Source organism: Centroberyx affinis, unplaced genomic scaffold, assembly GCF_046629955.1.
Source record: "Centroberyx affinis isolate AG114_WGS23_722 - 3 ecotype Tasmania unplaced genomic scaffold, CSIRO-AGI_Caff_v1 ptg004319l_1, whole genome shotgun sequence".
Lineage (NCBI taxonomy): Eukaryota > Metazoa > Chordata > Actinopteri > Beryciformes > Berycidae > Centroberyx > Centroberyx affinis.
The window spans coordinates 16,259-42,210 of record NW_027282028.1 but is presented as its reverse complement, the minus strand read 5'-3'; the positions used below and the strand labels follow the sequence as shown (position 1 = coordinate 42,210).

The 25,952-nt window shown below is 41.2% G+C and overlaps 1 protein-coding gene across 1 annotated transcript; it reads left to right on the top strand.

Moving 5' to 3' along the window:
- Positions 1–373: 373 nt before the first annotated feature.
- On the top strand, positions 374–25,952 carry LOC139664588 (PDZ domain-containing protein 8-like; the record flags this gene model as incomplete). Its single annotated transcript, XM_071543475.1, has 3 exons — positions 374–1,313; positions 21,007–21,132; positions 25,850–25,952. Coding segments are annotated over exons 1-3 (1,113 nt in total), but the record flags the coding sequence as incomplete, so codon positions are not given.

Below are 25,952 nucleotides of genomic sequence, written 5' to 3'. Positions count from 1 at the left end.
TTTAAAATAAAATTTGGCGTGACGTATGCGCGTTTAAAACGTTGTTACAGGGATTATCTTTCATGCTGTCCACTATAACACTTTACTTATCAAAACACACGTGGGATTTCCCGCGATCTAGTATTATCCGCTGGGTTATTAAACCAGTGCAAAGTTTACACTTCATAAACCAGACTGGGACGAGTTGGTATGTCTGTGTGCCAAAGCCAAGGAACGTCTGCGGTCACTAATGAACACATTCTGCCTCCGTCATCACGCACAGCCACGTCGCACGTTTGTCCAATCAACTGAGGAGCCTGAAGCTCAGGAAAGAAGCAGATGATATGGCAGCTTTGAGAGCGACCAGGTGGAACTTGCTTTGTTAATACGGAAAACCTATGAATATGACAACGTTTTAACGCGGAGACGGCGACAGGGCAGTAGGTCGAAATGATTTACTTGATACTGGTTTCCGCGTTCTCCGGAGCACTCGTTACATTGATATTACAGTTCTTGCTGATTTACCGGAGAAGCCCCGAGCCTATAGCCAGGACAGTGCAATATGTCAAAGCAGTGCCTGATCCCGCATTGAAGGATTACTTTAATAACCAACATGCCGAACCAGGCCAGCAACAGCAAGACAACACAGCATCTGCTGCATCCAAACAGCAAGAGGCCGTCTCCACAAGGCAACAGGAAGCGGCTGTCACCGGCGGTAGCCCCAAACAACAGCCGCCGCCGTCTTCTCAGAGCGAGCCCATCCATACATCCAAACCCGAGACGTGCAATTTTCTAAATGCTATATTTTTGTTCCTGTTCAGGGAGCTGCGAGACACTCCCGTCGTCAGACACTGGCTCACCAAAAAGATCAAGGTGGAGTTTGAGGAGCTGCTGCAGACCAAGACGGCAGGTCGGCTCCTGGAGGGACTCAGTCTCAGGGATATTTCCCTAGGCAATTCTTTGCCGGTTTTTAAAATGGCCAAACTTATGAAGCCGGTGCATTTGAACGAGGACGGCATGCCCGAGGAGCTCAACTTTGAGGTGGACATCGAATACAATGGCGGCTTCCACCTCGCCATCGACGTCGAGCTGGTGTTTGGGAAGTCTGCCTACCTGTTCGTCAAGATGAGGCGCGTGGTGGGCAGACTGAGGCTGCAGTTCACGCGCATGCCCTTCTCCCATTGGTCCTTCTCCTTCCTCGAGGACCCGCTGGTGGACTTCGAGGTGAAGTCTCAGTTCGAGGGAAGGCCGCTGCCTCAGCTCACCTCCATCATAGTCAACCAGCTCAAACGGGTCATCAAGAAGAAGCACACCTTACCCAACTACAAAATCAGGTAGGCTTAAGAAACACACCTTACCATACTACAAAGTCAGGTAGGCTTAAGAAACACACCTTACCATACTACAAAGTCAGGTAGGCTTAAGAAACACACCTTAGCCAGCTACAAAATCAGGTAGACTTAAGAAACACACCCTACCAAACTACAAAAATCAAGTTTGGGAGGTTTTAGAAGCACTACTAAATCAGGTAGGCAACGCAGACATGGCTTTGAAATAGATTTCTGTCAAATTTTGTTTCATATTTGCACTCATACTTTGCCTAATTATATGTTGAGTGCCCCCAACTGACGCCCATGTGATCATAAAAACAGTTAAGGTCGCTTCCCTGACTTGACACGTGTCACATGTCTATCATATCCCCATCTGACTGTGATCTAGACCAGTGGTTCCCAACGTGGGGTCCCGGGGACCACCAGGGGTCCTTGAGGGGGTTCCAGGGGGTCCACAGCAAATGGATCAATTGTTAAACTTCAGCATTATTTCATTTACAAGAAGTGAACACAATTAGAGAATGTAGGAGAGTGACTGTTTTGATCATAGTGTCACTGTTATCTCTCTACCTACAATACAGATAGTCATGGAATTCTGGACAGAATCATATCTAGCAATAAAAATATTCTCAAATTTGAGTTTGAGAGAAAATCTCATCAAATGGGGGTACGTGGCCCTAATGTGGACTAAATTAGGGTCCTCGATATGAAAAAGGTTGAGAATCACTGATCTAGACTGTTAACATCTGGTAGCCTACAACTGTTTGAGTGCTGCTTCATACAGAACAGCGTGGGCTACTTAAATCCTACACAAATATGTGCCCTTCATAATGCATCAGGCCACAGTGCTTTGTTTTTCTCCAAGGCCAGTAGGCAGTCCACCTCCGCTCAGTGTACTGTGAAGGGAAAAAAAAAAAAAAAAAACGAATAGAGAAGAGTACAGAATAGCAGGCAGTCCCAGAGGCAGGGTTTTCCTTGGCTTGAGGAGGCCAGTGGTGGAGGTGAAGTGATGCTCCCTATTCATATGACAGGCATTAACCAGTCTGGTGAATAGTGGGTGTCTGCTTGATTAAGGTCGTTCAGAAACAAAACTAGTTCTGCTGTCATTTGTTCCTCTCATTATGAATGAAGGAGAATTTAATTATTACTGCGCCCAGTCACCCCAATTTATATGAGGCGTCTTTGGCTGAACACTGTGACAAAATACAAAGAGCAGTGGCGTCTGAAATGGTGATGGTGTCTGAAATCGTGGGTGAAGAGAAATTCACAACAGCGCTGGTATAACGAGCAACTTCGCTAAACCTGGAAGCTAGGCAATAGTGCCGGGTACTAAGAAAGCAAAACCTGCATCCATTACTTCCACGGCCATGAGGGAGCCAATGTTTTTGAGAATAGCGTTGTCAAGCGTCAATGGGTGTTGCTATGGACAGTGGTGGAAAGTAACTTAAGTACATTTACTCAAGTACTGTACTTAAGTACAAAGTGTGTAGTCAGGGTCACATTTCAGATGTCTATGAGTTGTTAACAGCTCCACCAAATAGTGATTTTTCCCTCTAAACCTCACATGGTTTCATTTCAATAAATGTTCAAATGATCCAATATTTCAGCAAAAATCAAAGATTAGAGAAAAAGTCCAAAAACTAAAAACAGATTTGTGTATCAGAACTTTGTTTTTTCTTCTTTCCTCTCCCATCAATCATCTCACGACCCCTCAGATTTATCTGGTGACCCTTTGGAGGGGCCCGACCCCTAGGTTGGGAACCACTGGACTAAACTAGCTAACTGTATATAAAGTAGTTCAAACTAGCTCCACCTCCAGCAGCTACAACAGTAACATGCTGCTTACACACTGATGCTTCAGTATTAATAATCTAATGATGTCATATATAATAAAATATCAGTCAGAGGGACCAAACCACTACTTTTACTTTAATACTTTAACTACATTTTGCTGCTAATACTTATGTACTTTTACTGAAGTAGGATTTTTCATGCAGGACTTTTACTTGTAATGGAGTATTTTTACATTGCTGTATTGGTACTTTTACTTAAGTAAAGGATCACAGTACTTCTTCCACCACTGGCTATGGACATTCACCGTCAGACAGTAACATTGTTGGTGGGGGTGGGGTTACTTGGTTAGGGGGGAGTTGAGGACAGTTAAAGGACTACATCGACTTTTGGAGAAATTGGCTCGTCAGTCAGCTTACCTTATGTTACAATAGGGGTTCCACCAAAATCATCTCTTTTGTCTCTCTTGTGGTAGATATTGCTGTCCTGTGCACATGCTAACACATTAGCATACAGTATGTTAAGTGTCTGTAGGCAACTAGCATTGTCCAGTGTAAGAAGATAGACCTTTTAGTAAACCAGAGTTAGTGTTGCTTTTTTTTTAGTGCCAATTTTGTCATATAAAGTTGACCAATGGGCCAATTTCCCAAAAAGTTGGTGTAGTCGTTGAAAGCAATATTCCACTTAGTTTTAACATGAGGGTTATTTAGCACTTTACCGCCATGAAAACCAGAATATAAACCAATCACCAAGATCAGATGCAGCTGGACGAGTTTGTAGCGTTCGCATTTTTACTTCCCATTCATTTGAATGAACCAACCGACATTTAACACATTTGTGAACAAATTCAACAACAGATCCCACTACTGTGATTTTCAATTGACGTTTGGTCTTACTTTTTAGAACCTCATTTCGCCAAATATCATTTTTATTGAATGGGATACCATTTAGGAGAGATAGTTCCTGTTTGGGAGACCAGATCTACTTTTATTTTTAAATACACATTTTAGTGTAAAGCAAGGATAGAATTGCAAAATGACGAAGGACCCAAGATTGCTTTATTGTCTTAAAAGCAGGATCTGTTGTTGAATCTGTTCACAAATGTGTTACAACTAAGTGGAATATTGCTTTAAGGGTCGGGAACAACTTTAGGAGAATACATAAGGCTACTGGAAGCAGTTCAGGAGCCATACAGCCATTTGTGGGCTCTTTCAGTGAATGGGAATGCACCTGTTGCTATAGCATCCACAGCTAGCAGACCACTGACAACACACACACACACACCCTTTTCAGGACAGAGAGAGGAGTGACCTGCTGTCACTACGTTGAGAAAGTTTTGAAATGGCTACGGCCGAGTGTGAAATAGACCCGCTTTACACTAATTTGTGTGAAGCTGATAGGGGGAAGACTGGCCAACAGGGCTACTTCCTGTCATTTGCAGTGGTGCAATGTGTAGCATTTCACCCACTTACTCACGCACACACACACACACACACACACACACACACACACACACACACTCTCACTCTCGCTCTCTCTTGTTCCTCCTTCCTCTCCTTCCTCTCTTTGCCCGCTTCACCTTGCAGAATTCTAATAGCAGCATTTTATTAGCAGAATAAACAAAATATGCACTATCTCAGCATGTTAAAAGCTGAGCGATGAAGTAGAAAAGCTGAATGGAAATGGATTAAAACATTGCAAAATAAAGTGTTTTGTCACAGAAATTATGCGATAAACAGTGACAGAAACACATTGGTCAAATCTGTTCAGTCTGTTCACCATGACCTCCAGAAATGTAATACCTGCTGTTTCCCCCATGTGGAAGTTCAAACAGAGTTCAAGCTACATTCTTTTAATTGGAGAAACAGAAAATTACAAAATAAACAGGACAGACAAAGTAATGCCAGATTACTCTTCTCTTCTTTGCTGACAATTTGTCAGTTCATGTCAGTTCCTGATGCTTATGGAGAGCCACACAGTTTGTGTTTGGATGCGATTTAAAATGTAGTGAAGTACAATACTTCAGTAAAAATGTCCTTAAGTGAAAGTAAAATGACTTAAAAAAAATACTCAAAAAAGTACAAGTACACAGAAAAGCTGCTGAATGACTGTAACATCAGTAAATGTAATTAGTTACATTTACTCACTTACTTTAGTTATTTATTAGTTATGTAATATCAACCGCATTTTTTTATTTTCGTCTGTGAAAGCATGAAATATGGCCAGCATTAACTGACACGACTGACAAGACTAACTGGCAAGAACTAAAACAATTCTTGAAAGACTCCTTCCATTTTCTCATGAATGTGTTTTTCCTTCTTTTGTTTTAACACCTGTATAACATTCGATTTTTTTGTGACATTTAAAATTTTAGGCCAAAAGTCCTTTTGACAGTTGGATGGAAACATAGCTTATGAGGCAGTGCATCCATTGTGTTCATTAGCGTGTCATGAGGTGAATTGAACAGGGCCATCCAGATGCACATATGAAGAGAACGGTCTACTATTATGCCTGTTGTGCTGGGATAGTGCCAGAACAGTGGGCTTTACATCACATCAAATATCTCGCTGTAATGAAGATTTCAAACGGTCTGAGGCCTAATAGAGCGTTTACTCCTTTTAGTTCGGTTCATTTTGGCAGGTGAGAGCAATGCCGTTCAAACTCGGCCCTCTTCCAGGAGAACTGTGGCGTGGTTCATTAGGGGTGAGAGTGTAATCCAAACCAAATGCAGCGACTGAGCCCAAAACACAAGGTTTTATGGGCGTAAGGAGATGGATGTTGACGTCTGACAGAATTTACTCATGCTCGGAAAGCCTAGCATAACAAAATGAACCAAAGGCAAGATGTTAAGATGTGGTGAAATGCCTCCTTTATTTAGAGCCAAAATCTGCAACCTTGAGGGATAACAGGTTGCCAAAACTCATGTGAATCCATGTGACTTTGTTGACAAGCCAAGTACAATTGGGCAACCTAAATGAACCCAAATGAACCAAATGCAACGACGTAATGTCTTTTCCACTGTGGTTTGGACCAAAGGAACCTGTACAGTAGGTGTGATTGCACCCTAAGACAGTGATTCTCAACCTTTTTCATATCAAGGACCCCTAATTTAGTCCACATTAGGGCCACAGACCCCCATTTTGATGAGATTTCGTCTCTCGGTCCCAAATCTGAGAATATTTTTTATTGTTAGGTATGATTTTGTCTAGAATTCCATGACTATCTGTATTGCAGGTAGAGAGATAACAGTGAAACTATGATCAAAATAGTCATTCTTCTACATCCTGTGATTGTGTTCACTTGATTTATCAATTTGTTGGGGACCCCTGGAACCCCCCTCAAGGACCCCTGGTGGTCCCCGGACCCCACAGTTGAGAACCACTGCCCTAAGGAGTTTCCTGTTTCAGCCAATCAGGATCGGCTCATATCGCCTGCAGAATTTTGCTTCGTTACAAGGCTCCTCCTCAGTGTATCTGTCAGCCCGCCGCGATTGCTGTGACAGCACTTGGTAGATTCAGCATCAGTGCTTCCAATTACATGGCACACTGACCCAGACTCGTGGTCCCGGTTGGGTTACGTTCGCAAAGGTCACTCTGCAGTGGTAGCTGCATCACAGCGTCAAAAATGTCCACGCGTTGGCTTTGTTTACCTCGTTACGTCTCGGCCCTTTTTGTCTTGCCTTCATGGTTAGAGTATCTCAAATAGATGCTCAAAAAAGCCTTACTGTGTGTACGTATGTCAGTCCTTTTGCAGGCAGGGGGGAGACCGTGAAGATTGTTTCATGGTGGAGCTTAATTATCTCTGACACCTGACTACTGCTTGTAACATACAAAATCTATTAACATTTTACCACTTTGTTTGAGAAAGTTAACCCCATAAGAGCTTTTATTATTGGTTTACATCTCTCGCGCAGTATGAGTCAGGTTCCCTAACCATTTAATAGGTGGGTCACCTTGGCTTCAAGAGCCGCTAACCCACCCAGAAGAATTTCATTAAGATGCGTTTTCAACGGAACGTTTTAGTGTCACATGGTCTAAATCAGGGGTTCTCAACGTGGGGTCCGGGGACCACCAGGGGTCCTTGAGGGTGTTCCAGGGGGTCCCCAGCAAACTGATGAATTGTTAAACTTCAGCATTATTTCATTTACAAGAAGTTAACACAATTAGAGAATATAGAAGAAAAGACTGTTTTTACTGTTATCTCTCTACCTACAACACAGTCATGGGATTCTGGAGAAAATCATATCAAACAATAAAAATATTCTCAGATTTGGGTCTGAGAGACAAAATCTCATCAAATGGGGGTCCGTGTCCCTAATGTGGACTAAATTAGGGGTCCTTGAAAGGTTGAGAATCGCTGGTCTAAACGCTGTTTCATGGATTTCCCACCAGATTCTGGGGGAAATGAGTAATTATATGCAAGACTAATTGGGTCATTCCTGTTGTTTGGATGGACAGACAAGGTGTGAGGAGATGGTTTCTAGCAAGTGCATTGCCGTCTTGTGCCTGACGAAAAAGGTCAGACTTTAAATTTGCGGTCAGTTTGCTTTGTTTCACAAGAGTATAGAGGACCAACTGCTACATTTAAGCCTTAAACACTGTTATAATCTGCCACAGAGCCACTGACATGCCCACAACATCAACGCTTCGAGTCGTGTGGGGGAACACTGCAGCAAACGGGACTTTTCGAAATGCGTGCGTGTGTTACCCATGATCATGCAGAGCAAGTGAGCAAGCGTGATGAGATGATGTAATGGGGAACAGCCTTTGAGAATGAATGCTGGACCTTGGGATTTGCTGAGTGGCACAGATGGCAGGCCTGTGGAGGGGAGGGCTGGGACAGCGGCCCACTGGAGGTAATCCAGGCATTACAACACCCATGTAGAGGCAGAATCCAAGCTATGGGGAATACTGCAGGGAATTGTGCACTCCAGACTCCAGGGTTCCCGACTTTTACATAGCAAGCCAAGGACCATATATAATACACCTTAGACCACAGACCTCCCTTTGATCAGATTTTCTCTCAGGGACCAACATTTGAGAATATAATATTTGAGGGTTTTAGTGCAGGAATTGCATAGCTGTGTAGACAGGGAAAGTGAAAATAGTGATCAAAAATGGTCATTCTCATACGTGCTATTAAAGTCAGGCTTGGGCAATATCCAAAATTTTATATCGCGATGCTGTCCCACCAAAATATCGCGATATGCAATATTACTGGGGGTTTTCTCCGGATTTTTTCTTTTTGTTTTTTTTGTATTATATTTTATTTCTTTCAGATCACATCAGATTTCTAGGCTATTAATAATAATAATAATAATCCCCACTTGAAATAAAATGACAAATTTTTCACTACAACTATGACTATTTTTGTTTTTTACTATCCGAGCACTAGTAGATTATACGTTTACAAGTTTCGACACTGCAGAAATATCGTGATATTCGTGAAACATCGCGATATCCGATAATATCGAATATCAGCCCAAGCCTAATTACAGTGCAAACTTTTAGAATTCATGAAAACTATTTCAGGTTTTGCTATAGAGGCCCTGGAGGTACCTGGACTCCACTTTGGGAACCTCACATGAGGTACTAAATTACTAATATTCTAATACGTTTTTAAAAGGCAACAAGTTGATTCATTATAATAGCATATGTTTTGCACGCATATGCATTTGTGCACATATGCACACTTTTTTGCAACTTAAGCACATATATATATTGTGCAGACAGTAGCATGTTGTGCACACGGGTTAATAAATCTCTTCCCCCCCACTGTAATATACAGTATATCTGTGTATATATATTACAGCATCAACTCGCCTACACACCACACACACATACACACACACACACACATGTTATCCAGTGTCAGCTGTGTTACATAATTGCTCTCCAGACATCTGTTATCCCTCCACTTGAACCTCTCTCCTCACCCTACTACTCTATCATTTCCCGTTATAGGGGGAAGCGTGATAGCTGCTGTATGGGTTTATGTATAGGCCACACTGATGAAAACAGCTGAGCATAGTCTTCATCCTGGCCATTTTAGAAGGAGACCGGTTCCCTTTTAGCTCGGCTCTTGTCTGCTTTGCGCCGCAGACAGAGGGAGACTTCGGCATCGATCGGACTGCCACTGTAGTTTAGCTCGCTCTTTTGGCTGAATCCCTCGGAGCGAGAGATGATGAGGTTTGTAAAACAACAGGGCCGTAATGGCACGGAGCTGGAAGTAATACTATAGCCTGAAAACAGCCATTTGCTGCTCTATAATGCACCGCCCATCTCACTTTTTTTTTTTAAACGTCACAGTAGATAAATAGTGCCGGAGCAAAGTCCATGTCACAGCCAAATCCCTTCCCCTAATGTCCAACCCGTCAGTCAATAAAGCATCTGTCTTTTGCAACAGGGAAAGTGACCGATTAATTAAGAGATTAATAAGATTCATTGCCAAATTGGATGGGAGCTGATAAGTTGTTTAGATGGTAAAAGACAATGCATGTTTGTGACTTGAACACTAGGTTAATGTGCACACTAAACATTTAGACTACTGACGCGTTAAATATTTAGATTATTGAACCGTTATTAGAGACCTAGTCAGACAAGTGCAGTGGTTCCCACAGGAAGTTCCGTACTCAAGGTGGTGGTCCGGGGCGTCCTGGTGGCTCAGTGGTCTAAGGTGCGTACCATGTAAACGCAACGTCCTGGTCAGAGGTGGAAAGTAACTAAGTACATTTACTCAAATACTGTACTTAAGTACAATTTTGAGGTACTTGTACTTTACTTGAGTATTACCATTTTATGCTACTTTATACTTCTACTCCACTACATTTCAGAAGGAAATATTGTACTTGTTACTCCACTACCTTAATTTGATAACTTAAGTTACTAGTTATTTGCAGATTCAGATTATTAATACAAAATATAATCAACTAATAAATTGTGATGTATTATTATAGATTACTGTAAACTACCCAGCAGTATATAAAGTAGTGGAAATCAGCCCCACCTTTTCCAGCTGCAACATTAAAGTGATGCTTACACATTAATGCATCAATAATTATTATTCAATAATATAATACTGTGTTATTCTGAAATGTGCCATTCTGCATAATGAGTACTTTTACTTTTGTTGCTTTAAGTACATTTTGATGCTAATACTTTTGTACTTTTACTTAAGTAACATTTTGAATGCAGGACTTTTACTTGTAACAGAGTATTTTTATACTGTGGTATTTCTACTTTTACTTAGTAAAAGATCTGAGTACTTCTTCCACCACTGGTCCTGGTTTGGAATCTGGGCCAAGTCCTTTGTCGCATGTCATCGCTCTCTCTCTCCCAATCTTTCCTGTCTCTCTTCACTTTCAACTAGGGCTGGGCGATATGGTTGAAATCAATATCATGATAATCTTAAGGATTTTTCTCGATATCAATATATATCACGATATGGTTCATGTATGCAAAATCACGTTAAATAATCAAATTAATGTTCATCTCATTGAACCGAATGGTAATGTTAGGTGTGGTATCAAACAAAACTGAAATTTCCAAAGAATATTCCTACCATACCTCATTTTATCAGAGTTTTTAAGTAAAATGTGCTTGTCATCATCAATTTAGACAGCAGAAATGTGTGTCACGATATTAAAATATCTTCATATCATCACGATATGATTCCACTGAAAGACGATAAACGATAATATTGAATTATCGCCCAGCCCTACCTACAATGAATATGTTCAAACCTGACCATAATAAGACACCATCTTTGTTATTCTAGTGTTCTTACATTTGTTTAAATGTTACCACATTGTAAGCCCCTTTATTATCCACATTTCCCTATTACCTAGCATGGTGTCTTTGATATCACCGTAAGCCTTGGAATATGTCTTGTGTTCTGTGCATTTCAAAATAATTTTATGGCATCAGAACTTGCAGGTATGTGAAAGACGCATAGCTTTAATTTCTCATAAGGGCAGTTGACCAAAAAAGGCATCCTCATCAGAAGACTTGATATCTACTACAGAAAATACACAATCTCATGCTTTTTCAGGTTGTTGCATGTTGTTGGTACTCTCACCTTGCATCCCCCCTGCCCCACATGTGGTCATTTTAGGATTATTGCCTGGAACATCAGCCTGCCTTTTCATGCCAGGTCCCCCAAAAATAGACATTAATCCCCTACCCCCTTACTCCAGGACGATTAAACAGTTTGCAGATCTTCGGCAGACAACCATGGAGCAAAATTTGGAAATCACTTTTATCAGCAAGAAACATACTCGGGGTGTTTCATTCATGATTGTGTTGTGGAGAATATTTTATGGAGTCTGGTGTTGCCCAGTAAGCCTAGAATTTAGGATTTAGTGCATCATAATCAGACAGTTTATCTATGATTTTATGGGTGTGGCCTGAAGGGATTTTTTTTTGTCATGCTGCCTTTTTAAGCCTATGGGGCTTAGAGAGCTGTTTGCTGGGCCTTGTGTCATATCATACTTCCAGTTTATTACTCTCTTCCTTTGATCGTGTGAAATGATGATGTTGGCCAGTGTTGGACCAGACTGTCATAACAGCAGTCGGTTATGAGGACAACACCAGTGGGTGATAGTTTTTCACCAGCATCTGTAAGATGAGTGATATCAGAATAGGCTCAAGCTTTGACACTATGGAGGAGTGGAATGCGAGTGGCCTTTTAACTTGGACAGGATTGATGTAACATGGACTAAAAAATATTCTTTTGCCAGTACACTTGGTTAGATAAGGGCCAAACCTGCTCATTTGGTATGTAGCAGATAGCATGTAGCTAGGGATGTTAATGATTAATCGACGATCGATTAATCACTGTTAACAATTTGATCGATCAAGTATGTATTAATCAATAATGTACGTTATGTGCTATGTCTCATTTTTTTCCGAAATGATTTACCGCCACAAGGGCGCAATTTAACTTTCACCGCCTATACAGAGGAAGACGAAAGCCAAGCAAGCGGTCGGAAGCATTACACCCAAAAAGACAACAGTGTTCATTGTAAACATTGTAATACAAAGTTGAAATACAGCAGCTCTACAAGCACAATGAAAGGGAATGCATTCCCCCGGCTGGCCAAGTTGGTGGGCCACTATTTGTGCCTCCCGACCCGGGACAGCTGTTCCCCTGGAGCGTGTGTTTCAGGATGGACTGACTGTCACCAGGCTGCACTGGACTCCTCCCTGACCACGGAGATACGCTCTTATTCTTAAATATACTAGTGGATTATTGTGCCGTTGTTTCCAATACATAAACTGTGGCAGCGCCACAATATTGGCACGGCCGGCATATGTATAGAAATGGATCTAAATCGCTCTGTAATGCGTCTAATGTGCACGTCACGTCATGTGGCAATGCAGTAGCTCTGTACTCAACCTGACAGTCCGTCTCCCGTTCTGAAAACGTTCATAAAAAAATATAAAATTCCACAATTCCGAACTCGCATTGTTGTGTTGTAACGGTAAAGAGTAACTTGATACTTTTCAATCGGACAATTCTAACGCTGCTCAACACTCAGAAAGATAACATGAGTGCAGTGCAGGGACTTCATTGCATATTCTGCCAGTTGGGTTCCGTTGGACACAATGTAAAGACAATTTAAAGTAATGAACCCTAAAGAAAGAACATTTTCAGCCTGTAAACACTGACGTCCGTTGTCGGGGATCCTGACTCTTTTGAATTCTGCTTGGTTGAGTAACTTGTTTAGTAGGCCTAGAGACAGGTGTGAAAACACACATTTTCTATTTTCTATGTCAAAAGCTGTTTTTTACATAATGATTAATCAATTAATTGGTCATTAACGTGACCGACGATCAATTAAGGAAATTTCTGAAAATTTGCATCCCTACATGTAGCTGATACTGGACAGGCCTGAAACTAGCTAGTTCTGTACATAACATTCCTTCTTTGGCCCTTGTGTGCGTTGGGCCTTTTCAATGGAGAAGAAAAGGAGGCTAATCTCATAAGAGCTTTCTGATTAGAGTCAAGTTTCCCTCCTGAAAGGAATGTCTGCATTGTTCCTAAAGCCTTTTGACTCCTCATTAGCCGAGCTGTCATAAGCCGATACAGTGACTTTGAAACTGCAAATGCCAAGAACAGAACTCATTGGAGTTTTTTTTTTTTTTGTTCCTCTAATATTAGTTGGGGCTACTTCCGTTGCAAAATGTCACATTTCTACATCACATTTCTATTCCCCTGCCTGGGTCTTGATTTGGTTCCCACAGTGCCTGGGGATGGGAAGAGACAGTATCATCAGACCATCAGTCTGGAATCACAGGGAAACCACTCAGTCCTGCACAGACACAGTATATGGTGTTATTTATCCCTGTGTTTTCAGACTTTTCAGACACCCTCAGGGTGTTGTATGCTACTGATGGATAGGGAGGAGGGGGCTGATGGAATGGGCTCTCAGATTCCCTGACTTGATTCTGCTTTTTGAGGCTTTTTTTTGTGAAAATCCAAAAACAGCACTATCTGCAGCAGCAAAATACTGACGCCTGCACAGCTGTCAGTCTGGATATTCTCTGGCTGATAGAAAGAAACATGCTATTTCATTAGCAAACGTGTCTGGAAGTTGGCAGTGGTCATGGTGAGCACATTCTGTGTGGTTTTCTTGTGATGCCAGACTTGTCGGACACCCTGTATATGAGTAAATACACACAGTTCTCTTAAAACCTTATCTGTGGTTAGAAAGGTCAAGCTGGTTGTGTCATGGAAGGCTAATCCATGCATGTACACTATTGTAAAGTGCATTTCTTCCAGTAATTTAGCTCTAATGCTATGAGGCAGGGCACATTGTTGCTCATACCCTGGCCTGAAGGATAAAGAAGCCTGGTACAGGACACAGATAGGCCAAAGGGGGGTAGCGCATATGGGTGTGCCCAATGCATTTTTAATAGGACCTGCTCGCCCCAGCTAATGGTGTCTGTGGAAAGTGATAGGGTCCCGTCTGCCGACTTGTATTTTGTCCTGAAACAAAATGCAAGTACATGTTTTCCAATTACGATGACTCCATAGTGGAGTGGTTGCTGTTAGGCTCTCTTGGCTGATAAATGATGCCTGCTCCTATCATTAGCACAGCTTCTCCTGTGTCCTTGTGCTCGCGAAGTCTAACTCTGACCTGCACTCCCCATCAGATGAAAATGCACATTACATAGGCTACATAATACATTTTAGAATGGAATATAGTGCTTTGTGGACATTGGGGGAATTAATGGTTTGGGGATCCAAGCAAATGACACAGGGCCACACCACACTTTAAACAACTAACACCGAAATACAGAATTATGCAAAGTAGAGTTTAATCCACTTTGAAGGTGTTTTCCTTGGCATAGTTTGACTGGCCCCTTGTCAAGTCTTGGCTGGCACCACTTGGCTAGCTCTTAGTGGAGGTTTGGTTATGGGACTGATTTAAGGTGCAAAAACTAAGATTTTTACTGTCACATAGCACAAAGTGACCATATCTTTTTTCTTGTTGTAATGCAGTCTACTACGTCAGCTTGCTAACCACATAGCATAGCATCAGAGTTGATTGATTGCTACATAGCTACGTTAACTTGCCAACCAAATAGCATTGAATCGTAGTCGATTGTGTTAGCCCCCCTTTTGGCCATTTTTTGTATAATTATGCAAACAAGGTACATTTCTACTAGTACCACATTTTTGTGCAGACTGGATACACAGTCGATGAAATTACAACCATTTTTCTGCTTAGCCACAAACTTTGTCAAACTTTGTCTTCCAAATTTTGTGTCAGTAGCTCAAAAAATTAAAAAGTTTTAGGGAATTTTTTTTTTTTTTTCATAAAATGCAAAACGCCACAAATTCAAGATGGTGGACATGGGTGGTCAACTACAAAATTGTAAAGCTCGACTGCCTGAACATATGTATGACATTTTGCGTCAATCACATAGGGTGTTAGAGTTATGGACCAAAATGTATACATGTGAGCTTTAGCGCCACCATCTGGCCAACCTGAATGGCTGGCCATAGGAGCCCACCTGCCAAATTCGGTTGCTCTATGATTTAATAACCAGCTATTAATGCGTAAACATTGGTGCGAGGTTGTTCACAAAGTGTAATTTATTGTAGAAACCATGGTAGTTATATTCTAACAATCTCTGCTACAAATGAAATGCCTACTTGACACAAAGCGTGACGTCAAGTCCTTTTTTTTGTAAATAATAAGTAAAGAGAAATCGTTGGGCGAACTCAGGCGTGACCGCCCCTTTTAAGCCAAAAAAACAAATGACCAAGCAGTATTATTGTTCCAGTATGTAGCTTGTTGATATATTATCTCTTCACAAGATCTTTCTTTTGGATCACTGCTCGAATCATCCATTTGACTCATCTCTATTATGAATGTGTGATGTAATTATTTGTGTCAATTACAGGTCACCATCGCTCACAGGGACGGGACTGGTGGTGGTGGAGGGAGGGGAGGTGGGGCTGTAGCAGAGACTTGGGTAGGAGACAGATACATTGTGGCAATTCCTACTGGTCACCAACAGAGATTGATAATGGTTATAGATTACTTGATGCCCCTTTAAGCTCTTTAAATTCAGAAAGGACACTTACATTCTCATAAAGTTTATTCTTCCTAGTTGCTACACATTAATGACAAATGCCAGTGTCTGTAAATATTATGAAATCCACATTCACTGAGAAGAAATTTGTCACTGGTAACTAGTTTCTAAGTGTCAACTGCAGGCCTAGACATGTTGATATCACATGAACAGACCTGAACAGAATAAAAATGTGGGCCATGGATGCCAGCGGGTGGATTTTTATTTTGCTGTTATTGTTGTTCTTTCCTGGTAAAAAAAAAAACCCTTCGGCGTACAGGAAGTGATGCGTTTTACATTTCTAGAACTGGGTCGTTAATATGAGCAGCGATAACCACCATGGATGAACAGTGGAAAGAGCACCACCTACAAAAACTCAAACTTCATCAATAAAAAAATCCAAGGAAAAAAAACATCACAGTACTGGATACACTGTTTGATTGGCAGGTGATCTCTGGGATGTGCAGTGCAAAAAAAAAACACCACAGCAATGAGCGCTTAGCATCAAAGATGGAGACAAAATAATACAAAATTTTTAGTATGGGTGTGGGAATCAAATTGTGGACCCTGGCAGTGTATATAGGACCACTTTCTAGTTTATGTCAGAGTACATGGGAGGCTAGAGAATAATATCACTTTTATCAGTAATGTGGATATTTTGCCTGAACAAAGTCCACTATTTAGAACAGCAGGAGCCTCGGGCCACCAGCCATAGCACCAGGAGACCAAAATAGCAAAGGACAGGCGTGTGCTCTCAAACAACATTCTTATAATTACAATGACTAACTCCTTTTCATAAGACCCGGGCCAGTTCCCTATATAACCACCAACCACCACACCCAACAGCAGAAGTCACAGAATTGTCAGCTTTCACTTTCACTGGTAACACTTTACAACACTTTAGTTAATGCTTAATAAGCATTAACTAACCCTTAATTAACAGTTAACTAATGTGTCTGGTAATCATTTACTAATGGTGTTCATGTTAACTAAGGTATTCATTTATACATTATTTGATAGTCATCTTTATAAACTATTAAATAATGTATAAATTGCTTCTTCTTCACTTCTTTGTGAACAAAGTGCAAGACATCAGGGCTAGTATCAATCCTCCCCTAACGAGTTTATGCATTATGCCATCTCCTTTGTGTTCGTGGTCCTCCTTCTCTCCTGTCAGCCTGCAGGATGTGAAGGTTTTAGTTTGCAAGATGAAACCCTCATCAAGCCCTGCTGACATTGTGCCCACATCTCTTTTCCTAAATGTTTTTGATGTTGTCGGTCCTTGGGTTGTCAAATTGATAAATCTTTCACTTAAATCTGGCTCGGTCCCCAGCTACTTTAAACATGCTGTGGTGAATCCCATTCTTAAAAAGCCAAATCTTGATCCTGTGGAGCCAAAAAACTACAGGCCCATATCAAAACTTCCCTTTGTGTCAAAAATCTTGGAAAAAGTGGTGGCAAATCAGCTAACTTCATTTTTGGAGCTGCATGATCTCTATGACAAATATCAATCAGGTTTTCGGAAAATGCACTCCACTGAAACTGCTCTGGTGAGAGTTTCCAGCGACGTAATGATGGCTGCAGACTCCGGTCGCTACACAGTTTTGGTCTTACTGGACTTGACCTCTGCATTTGATACCGTAGATCACTGTATACTGGTTGATCGGCTTAAATCAGAGATGGGGTTTTCCGGGTCTGTCCTCCAGTGGTTTTCCTCATATATAAAAGGAAGAACTTTTAATGTTGCAATCAACAATGTAATGTCCGATGTATCAAACCTGTCTTGTGGAGTTGCCCAAGGTTCTGTTCTGGGGCCTGTTTTGTTTTTGATGTACTTGATGCCTCTTGGTCAGCTGATTCGCGGTTTTAAAAATGTGTCTTATCACGTCTACGCTGATGACATTCAGTTGTATTGTTCTTTCAATGACTCAGAGTTTCACTTTTTATCTGTGTTTTTGGAATGTGTGTCTTGCATCAACAACTGGCTTTCTTCAAATTACCTTCAGATAAATTCAAACAAAACAGAAACTCTGATCATTGCTCCTGACAATAAGATCCCCCAGATCAAAAGCCATCTTGGTGCTCTGGGTTCGTCTGTTAAACCCAGCCTCAGAAACCTTGGGGTTGTGTTCGATCAGGCCATGTCTCTGGAGGCTCATTCTCGTCAGCTGACCAAAAACTGTTTTTATCACCTGAGAAATATCTCTAAAATAAGAAAAATGTTGTCAAAGTCTGACCTTGAAATGATCATCCATGCTTTCATTTCGTCTCGCATTGACTATTGCAATTCTCTTTTTACTTGTTTTAATAAGGCCGTTCTAAACAAACTTCAAACTGTACATAACTCTGCTGCTAGACTTTTGACAGGAACGCCCAGAACAGCCCACATTACCCCTGTTTTGGCAAGTCTTCATTGGCTTCCTGTCAAATTTCGCATTGATTTTAAAATCTTGGTTCTCACTTTCCGAGCGCTGCATGGAGAGGCCCCCCTGTATATTGCGGACTTGTTGTGCCCCTACACTTCAGGTCGCACCCTTCGGTCCTCAGGCCAGAGTCTCCTGAAGGTCCCAAAGACCCGTTTTAAAACCCGGGGAGACCTATCCTTTCAGGCTGTTGCCCCCAGACTCTGGAACGATTTGCCCTTGTCGCTCCGTGTGGCCGAGTCTGTGGACTCTTTTAAAAAGCAACTGAAGACAGTTTTATTTCGGAAAGCTTTTGGTTGATAAATATTCACTGGAAAATTTCACAAAATGTATATTTATTCTGCTTTATTTTGCCTATGTTTTGTACAGCACTTTGTGATTTTCATCTGTAAAAAGCGCTTTATAAATAAATTTTACTTACTTACTTACTAAATTAATACCTTAGTTAACATGAACACCATTAGTAAATGATTACCAGACACATTAGTTAACTGTTAATTAAGGGCTAGTTAATGCTTATTAAGCATTAACTAGCCCTAATTAAGCCCTAATTAATGCTTAATAAGCATTTACTAACCCTTAATTAATGTACCCTTATTGTAAAGTGTTACCCTTTCACTTTGTGTGCTCAAAGTTCAAATGCTTCAAACCTGGCTGACAGGTTTTTCAAATCAACTGTAAATCTATGTGCTCAAACAAAGTCAAATTTTGACCTTGTGTTCACTTCACAGCTTGTATTCAATTATATATTAAAATGTTAATACAAACACTCTTTTTAGGGTGTGTATTTTAAAGCTCTGGGCAAATGGATTTGAATGCTCGTTATTTTCCCCTGATGTTACAGTTCAGTATGTTTTCACCCATTTGCCAAGGTTTGAAAGACCATAGGCAATTTACTTGATATATAGGCCTACATTGTTTTTGGAGAGGTAGCTTTAGTGTCCTTAGCTGTAAATCAGGCTCGGAACGGCGTGGATTCAAGGTTTTATCCGGAGTCCCTTATTTGGGCGAATGAACCACCTAAACAATCCCTTGTGCAGAAGCTTACCAACAGGGAAAAAAACTTTTAGTAGTGATTGATGTTGTTCTGTGTGTTTGTGTGTGTGCAGCCCACAGCCCACCCAGTATTGTACATAATCATATTCCAGTGGGGCTGGGATTTCCTTTTGCCTTTCCTGTTCAGTGGCTCTGCTGGTCCAGAGTTTAGAACATTATGGGGAACACCCTCACCCCTCCTTATGGGTATAAGGACACAGATGTTGACATCTGATAGCCAGCAGTTCCTCATGCTTAGAAAGCCTAGCATAACAAAATGAAGTCTGGACTGATGCTCATATTCAGCTATTTCTTCATGTGTTCTTAACTGATATGAACACCAGAGAAGGTAAATTACGCCTTAATCACAGACAAGTCCATCATACTTAGTTAAAGTTACACGGACTGGAATCAGTCCAATAAACAAGCTACTTCTGAGTCCATGTGACTTTTGTTTCCAAGCCCTGGTTTGCCTGTAAATACAAATACAAAAATGCAACAAAGTAAACCGTTTCATTATGATTTGGACCAAAGAAAAGGAACTGTAGCTGTGATCGCATCCCTTCTCTTGACCTTAACTCACTGGCGAGCAACTGTTTGTAGCAATGTTAGCATGTGTTCTTGTCAGTTTCTTGCTTATCACCATTTGTGGGCCTTATCAGCAAGCGCATACCTCAGTCACTCTAGAGAGAGTCCTCAATATGAAGACAAGGCTAACAGCTAACTCATTGTGTGGCTGCAGAACGGCTAGCCACAGGGCTAAGAGCAGATCACCCTCTTAAACATAGACGTTGGCATGTTATCTTGGGATATCCTAAGGGACTCGGTCTTCTCAACGCTGCACTACTGAGTAAAAGCAGAACTCAGCATAGTTGCTCTTGAAATCTGCTTATTGGTGAAAACAGCGTGGTTGACATTATTGGAGGGAGCATGAGGGAAGTGATCACAAGCTCTCTGGGTTTCACATCATCACTCTAAAAAGCCAAACCCTCTCTCTCAGTGGAATCCCACCGGTTTTCTGCCTTGCACAGTGTTCACACGGGTCCTGGAATACCTGGAAAGTCATGGGAAATAAACATGGCAAAATTCAGTGCTGAAATATCCTTGAAACTATATAAAATTGAGGGTTAATTTCAATACTTGTCCTCGCCTACAGTGACAGCAGTGTCCAGTAGAGTCCAGTGGTAAACAGGGGCAATATACCAGTCTTTGCACTGCACTCAAGTTAATTCTCTGAATGTTGAGCATTTTGACACATCTCTGATTAAAAAGTGTTACTGTTTACACACACTGTTACACTGTGTCACACATTTATTTTTAACAGCTGTATACTACTAACCCTGTATGGATGTGATATGATTGCTATCATTGTTGTATGGCCTGGCTCAGGTTAAACCCTTTGTAACACATGAACAAATACATACAGAGAATGAATGCCATAGAACTTTATTACCTAGTTTGACAGTCAGTCGTAAATGAAAAAGAACATAAATAAATTTAGGAATAAATAACAATTCCTTTAAAAAACTGTTAAAGTGCAGCCACAATTTAGTAAAATAAAAGACATTTAAAATTTTAAATAGTACAGTAACAGTATAAATTTAATATATCTGTATAGATTTCCGGGAAAACTGCCGTTTTCTCCGGGTGTAACTACTTTAAAGTTGATTTTTTTTTTTAGGCTAATAAATTACGTGATATTGGATCGGTGCATAGACTCGCGTACTCGCCGATACCCGATCAGAGGCATTTCCGATACTGGTATCGGTATCGGAACAACTCTAAATTGTACATCAGCGCCACGGTGGGAAACCTAAATTAAAATGAAACTCACTGTGGACCGTTTTCTGTTTCTCGTTCCAGATACAAGCCCTTCTTCCCGTTTCAAGTGCAGCCTCCGCTGGGCTCGGCCTGTGATTTGGACCTGTCGGTGCAGGACAGCAGGCTGGTGGAAGGCCGAGTCCGAGTCACCCTCATTGAATGTAGCAGGTAAGAGAGCTCCGTTCATTTTCCCTTCCCTCCATTGTTTTAAAGGACTGTACCATGGGTGATTTTCAAGATTTGAATGGCAGCTCTGCTCTATTTATTATGCAACAAGACTATGGTACGCTCTTTAGCCTGGTACAGTGACGACTCAGAAATATGTAATATGCATTAGAAAATATAGTCTAATGCATGTTGTGTATTTGTTATGCAGCTGCAACCACACAATACAGTACCAACAGCTAAGTCTTGGCCTTCAGAAAGTTCTAAACTAGAACAAAGAAGTCCCAAATTCCCTTGCCAAACCTTCAACTGCACAAGAAAAAACTGTCGCTACCTCGTCTGACAACCAAGGTGCACAAACAGGAAAAAGCTAGAGAGGAAGGACAAATTCAGATGATGGCTGATGGATGGATGTTCTTAAAACGACTTTATTGGTACCGAGAAACCAACGCGTTCCAGCAGAAAGCCTTCATCAGGGTTACATGAGAAAGAATTAACCACTTTACACCGCGATCATCATTTTTCAACGGTCATTATACTATTCTATCAGAATTTACTTGAGAATGATATATTGAGTGGGGGGGACTTAATTATTAGGGACTTTAAACTATTATGTGATTAACTATAAAACAAATGAAACATCATTAGCTTTTGATATATCACAGACATTTGATAATGGTAGCTTTTTAAATATATATCACAAAATGGAGAAAATCTATGTGAGATTCATCAGTAACTTTTTTATAAATCACAACTTGGGCGTTGATGTGTGTACAATTTATGACCATAACATTTGTGTATAAATATATTTAACTTAGAACTTTTATGAAGTAGGCCCTAGGTATTTTGGAGCCATGAAAACATAAGTGCCATACTTGGGCCTTGCTACAAGGTCAGCCTTTTATCATGTGCTGCTAGCAGTATTGTAACTGAGCAGCTAGTAGGATATTTTACATGCCCACTGGGATTGTATGGAAAGGAAAGAAACCTTATTGATCACTATGAGCCCTCTTGCAGGAATCCTGCAATCTGCCCCTTCAGCAGTTAATGGTAGACTGACAGGGGATTTAAAACTCCATTGCAATCCATACAAGTGAAAAACTGGATGAACTGAGAAGAGGCAGAGAAAGTTTTAGGTCGCACTTCCTCTCTCAGTGTTCCCAATGGAATCCAACTGGGCGAACAGGGGCGAAATGCAAACCTCTTTACCACATTAATGAATGTGGTTAATATTTATTGATGTTAAAATGCTACATGTAGCACCTTTTAATAACCAATACCTGTCATTAGCCTGGGGCATCAATACTGCGGTAATCAGCTTCACCATTAAGGCCCGGAATTTCATAACCGAATTTCTTACGTAACCTCATCCATCTCCATGACAACGGCAGCCACCATCAAATGGCTTGTACAGACCGCAGCCCATTGTGTTGGCTAGTCTATACTGGCTCTCACCAGTCTCCCCAGTCTCCCCAGTCCCCGTCCTGAGACAAACCCGCTCCCCCTTAGACTCGCGGCCAATGCAAATTTAAACACGCCAGCTTCGGACAAACCAATTACTCCAGCCTCGCCCTGGTCTGGAGGTCTATCATGCCTTGCCTTGGGGACACAGAGGAGGTGTATGTGGATATGTGTCTATGAATGTGTGTGTGTGTGTGTGTGTGTGTGTGTGTGTTCGATGGACCACACGACGTTCAGATCAAGCTCCTCCATTAATAATTCACATTGTTACAGTTATGCGGCGCCCCCCCCCCACCCACCTTCTTCTGTATGAAGGTTTTCTAAACAAAGCTCTCTTAATGGCAAAGTTAGCAAAATAAAAGCTTTTTGGACTTTTTTTTTTTAAGTGGTGGTGGTGGTTGGGGCAACTGTGACATGTTTAAATGGAGATTTACTGACAACATATGGGTTTGATTTAGTGTCATTTAATGGCAGTAATGTATTTAATGCCCTACTTCCTATCTCAGGAAAGCTTTGGAGACTGTACTTCATTGTTGAATTTTATCATCTCACAAGATTGCCTTATAAGTCAGCTGTAAAGCTTCTCTGTGTCAAGCGTAGCAAATGTAATATGCTGTAAATCTCCAGCAGAGGGAAGTATCCACCCATTAATCACTCTGCAATGCACTGTGGTTCAGTATCTGAAAGAATATGAATTTCATATACATATGAAAACAGCCCACAGACAGATGAAAGTAGATGTGGATGAGCTTAAGTAACTTTTTATTCAGTTATTGGATAGTTGTGTAATAGTTTAGGTTGATGATATTTATTTGTGCCATATTTTGTGTTTTTGAAAGTCTCATAATTTGTTAAATTCTCTGGGGAAGTCAGGTAATATCAGGAAATTTCATAAATGTGGTTTTTATTTTATTATTATTCTTTATTTCTGGAGGGTAGCTTAAATTGATAAGAATGTAGGATAGGCACATATAAGCATTATACTTATGCCTGTGCCTTTTCACTCACTACTTAATACATGGATTGCTGGTTTTGTTTATAATGTCTAGACTGCTTATACTTATTGTATATTAGATTGTATATTGTATATACTGTTTATACTTATTGCATTGTATGTGATGACTGAATAAAATACTACTACTACTACTAATATACCAGAATATTTAAATCTTGTTTCACACATTCATTGCATTAGATGGCGAGAAACATTCATAGATCATGGAGGCACTCTGACTTGGTTATGGAAAGTCATGGAAAAGTCATGGAAATTTTTCATCAGGGCCACAGTGGGATCTCTGTCTGATACAATGATCTCCTCAGCACAGCAGGGGGCAGCAGTAGTCTAACATATAATATGCTGCTCTCACCTCATCTTTGATTTTACTATGACAGTATACAATATAGTCCACACAATTTCAGTTGGGAAGTAGGTTGATTTAGGGCTGGGCAATATATCGATATTATATCGATATCGTGATATGAGACTAGATATCGTCTTAGATTTTGGATATCGTAATATTGTGATATGGCATAAGTGTTGTCTTTTCCTGGTTTTAAAAGCTGCATTACAGTAAAGTGATGTCATTTTCTCAACTTACCAGACTGTTCTAGCTGTTCTATTATTTGCCTTTACCCACTTAATCATTATATCCACATTACTGATGATTATTTATCAAAAATCTCATTGCGTAATATTTTGTGAAAGCACCAATAGTCATCCCTACAATATTGTTGCAATATCGATATCGAGGTATTTGGTCAAAAATATTGTGATATTTGATTTTGTCCATATTGCCCAGCCCTACTTACAACTGAACATTTAGCCCACCGAGATATGATTTTCGGTCCATATCGCCCAGCCCTAGGTTGATTTATGTTCTAAGAGAGATTTGAATTTTTCCATTACCCAGAAATCATGGCATCAGTAAACTAAATGTCTTCTTCTTATGCTGCATTCCATTCAAAGTCGAACCTGAGACATTCCCACATTGGGAACTCTTTGCCAAAAGTGAAATACTCATTCCTCATTCAACAGCTTATGTTATGTCAGTGGTATTTATCTAGCTAGTTAGCAAAGAATGTTGGCAACTATAAGTGTGACTTTCATTTCAAATTCATGCCCGAGTTGCCTTCTGGGAATTACGGAAACACTTGAATGGGCCCCGTTGCGTTTTTTTCTCAGAAGAAAGTCCGAATTTCAGACTTTCTGACATCTTTGGAATGCAGCATTAGTGTGCGGAGGTGGAGGTGGAGGTGAAGAGGTTCAGCCATCACCGGTGACTCCAGAGCTCACTTGCTTGCTGTTGAGGAGACACTTGTGGATTTCGGTCTTAAGTTTTGATTCGTCTCTTCTTGTGTGGAGAAGATTTCCCACCAGCGACCGTACCCGACGCAAGAAATTCATCTGCACAAATATCTACGGCGTCTCAGTTGGTGGAGATGGGGAGACGGGGTGGAAAAGTTACTTCCAACATGTTCGTGGAGGGAGAGGGGGGACAGGAAGCAACAGGGTCTATGGGAAATGCGGTCTTAATTTTGAGAAACACCAGCACTAACAATACCACTGCCTTTATTAGAGTAGTACAAAGTAGAGAGAGGCTGGAGAGACTGTCCTGCCTTTTGACATCACTAAGCAATCAATCTCAGAACCCATCGTCTATCGGTCTGACGACGATTAGACTCTGGGGGCAACGGCCAATATTTGGGGGTTTCTGGTGTAGCCAGCTGACATCCGGGCCAAGACTTCCTCTTCCGTGCGCCGGTCATTGTTTACAGTCCGATTAGCAACTTGAGACGCGAGAATGGAGTCGGAGTCGAGAGACGACGTCCCATATGCAGATATCTGTTTATAGAGATTAGCCGAAATGTCGTCTGGAACTTGTGAAACAATCCGGTCGTAGACGTCGTCTCTCAAGTCTCAAGTTGCTAATCGGACTGTAAACAATGACCGGCGCACGGAAGAGGAAGTCTTGGCCCGGATGTCTGCTGGCTACACCGGAAACCCCCAAATATTGGCTGTCGCCCCCAGAGTCTAATCGTCGTCAGACCGATAGACGATGGGTTCCGAGATTGCTAAGCAGTAAAGTCAGCTATCAGCAGCTTCAGTCCAAAAGTATTGATGTTGTTATCGGCTTTCACAAACCCATATCGGTGGAACCCCTCGCTGGATAGGAGTGTCGGCTAAATGCCAAAATTGTGAAACGACTATGGGAGTAAATATTGCATTAGATCTAATATGACTTGTGTCCTGTCCCTGCAGACTGTTCATCCTCGGCTCCTATGACAGAGAGACCTACGTCCACTGCACCCTGGAGCTGAGCAGCCACCAGTGGAAGGAGAAGACCCGCAGCTCCATCAAACGG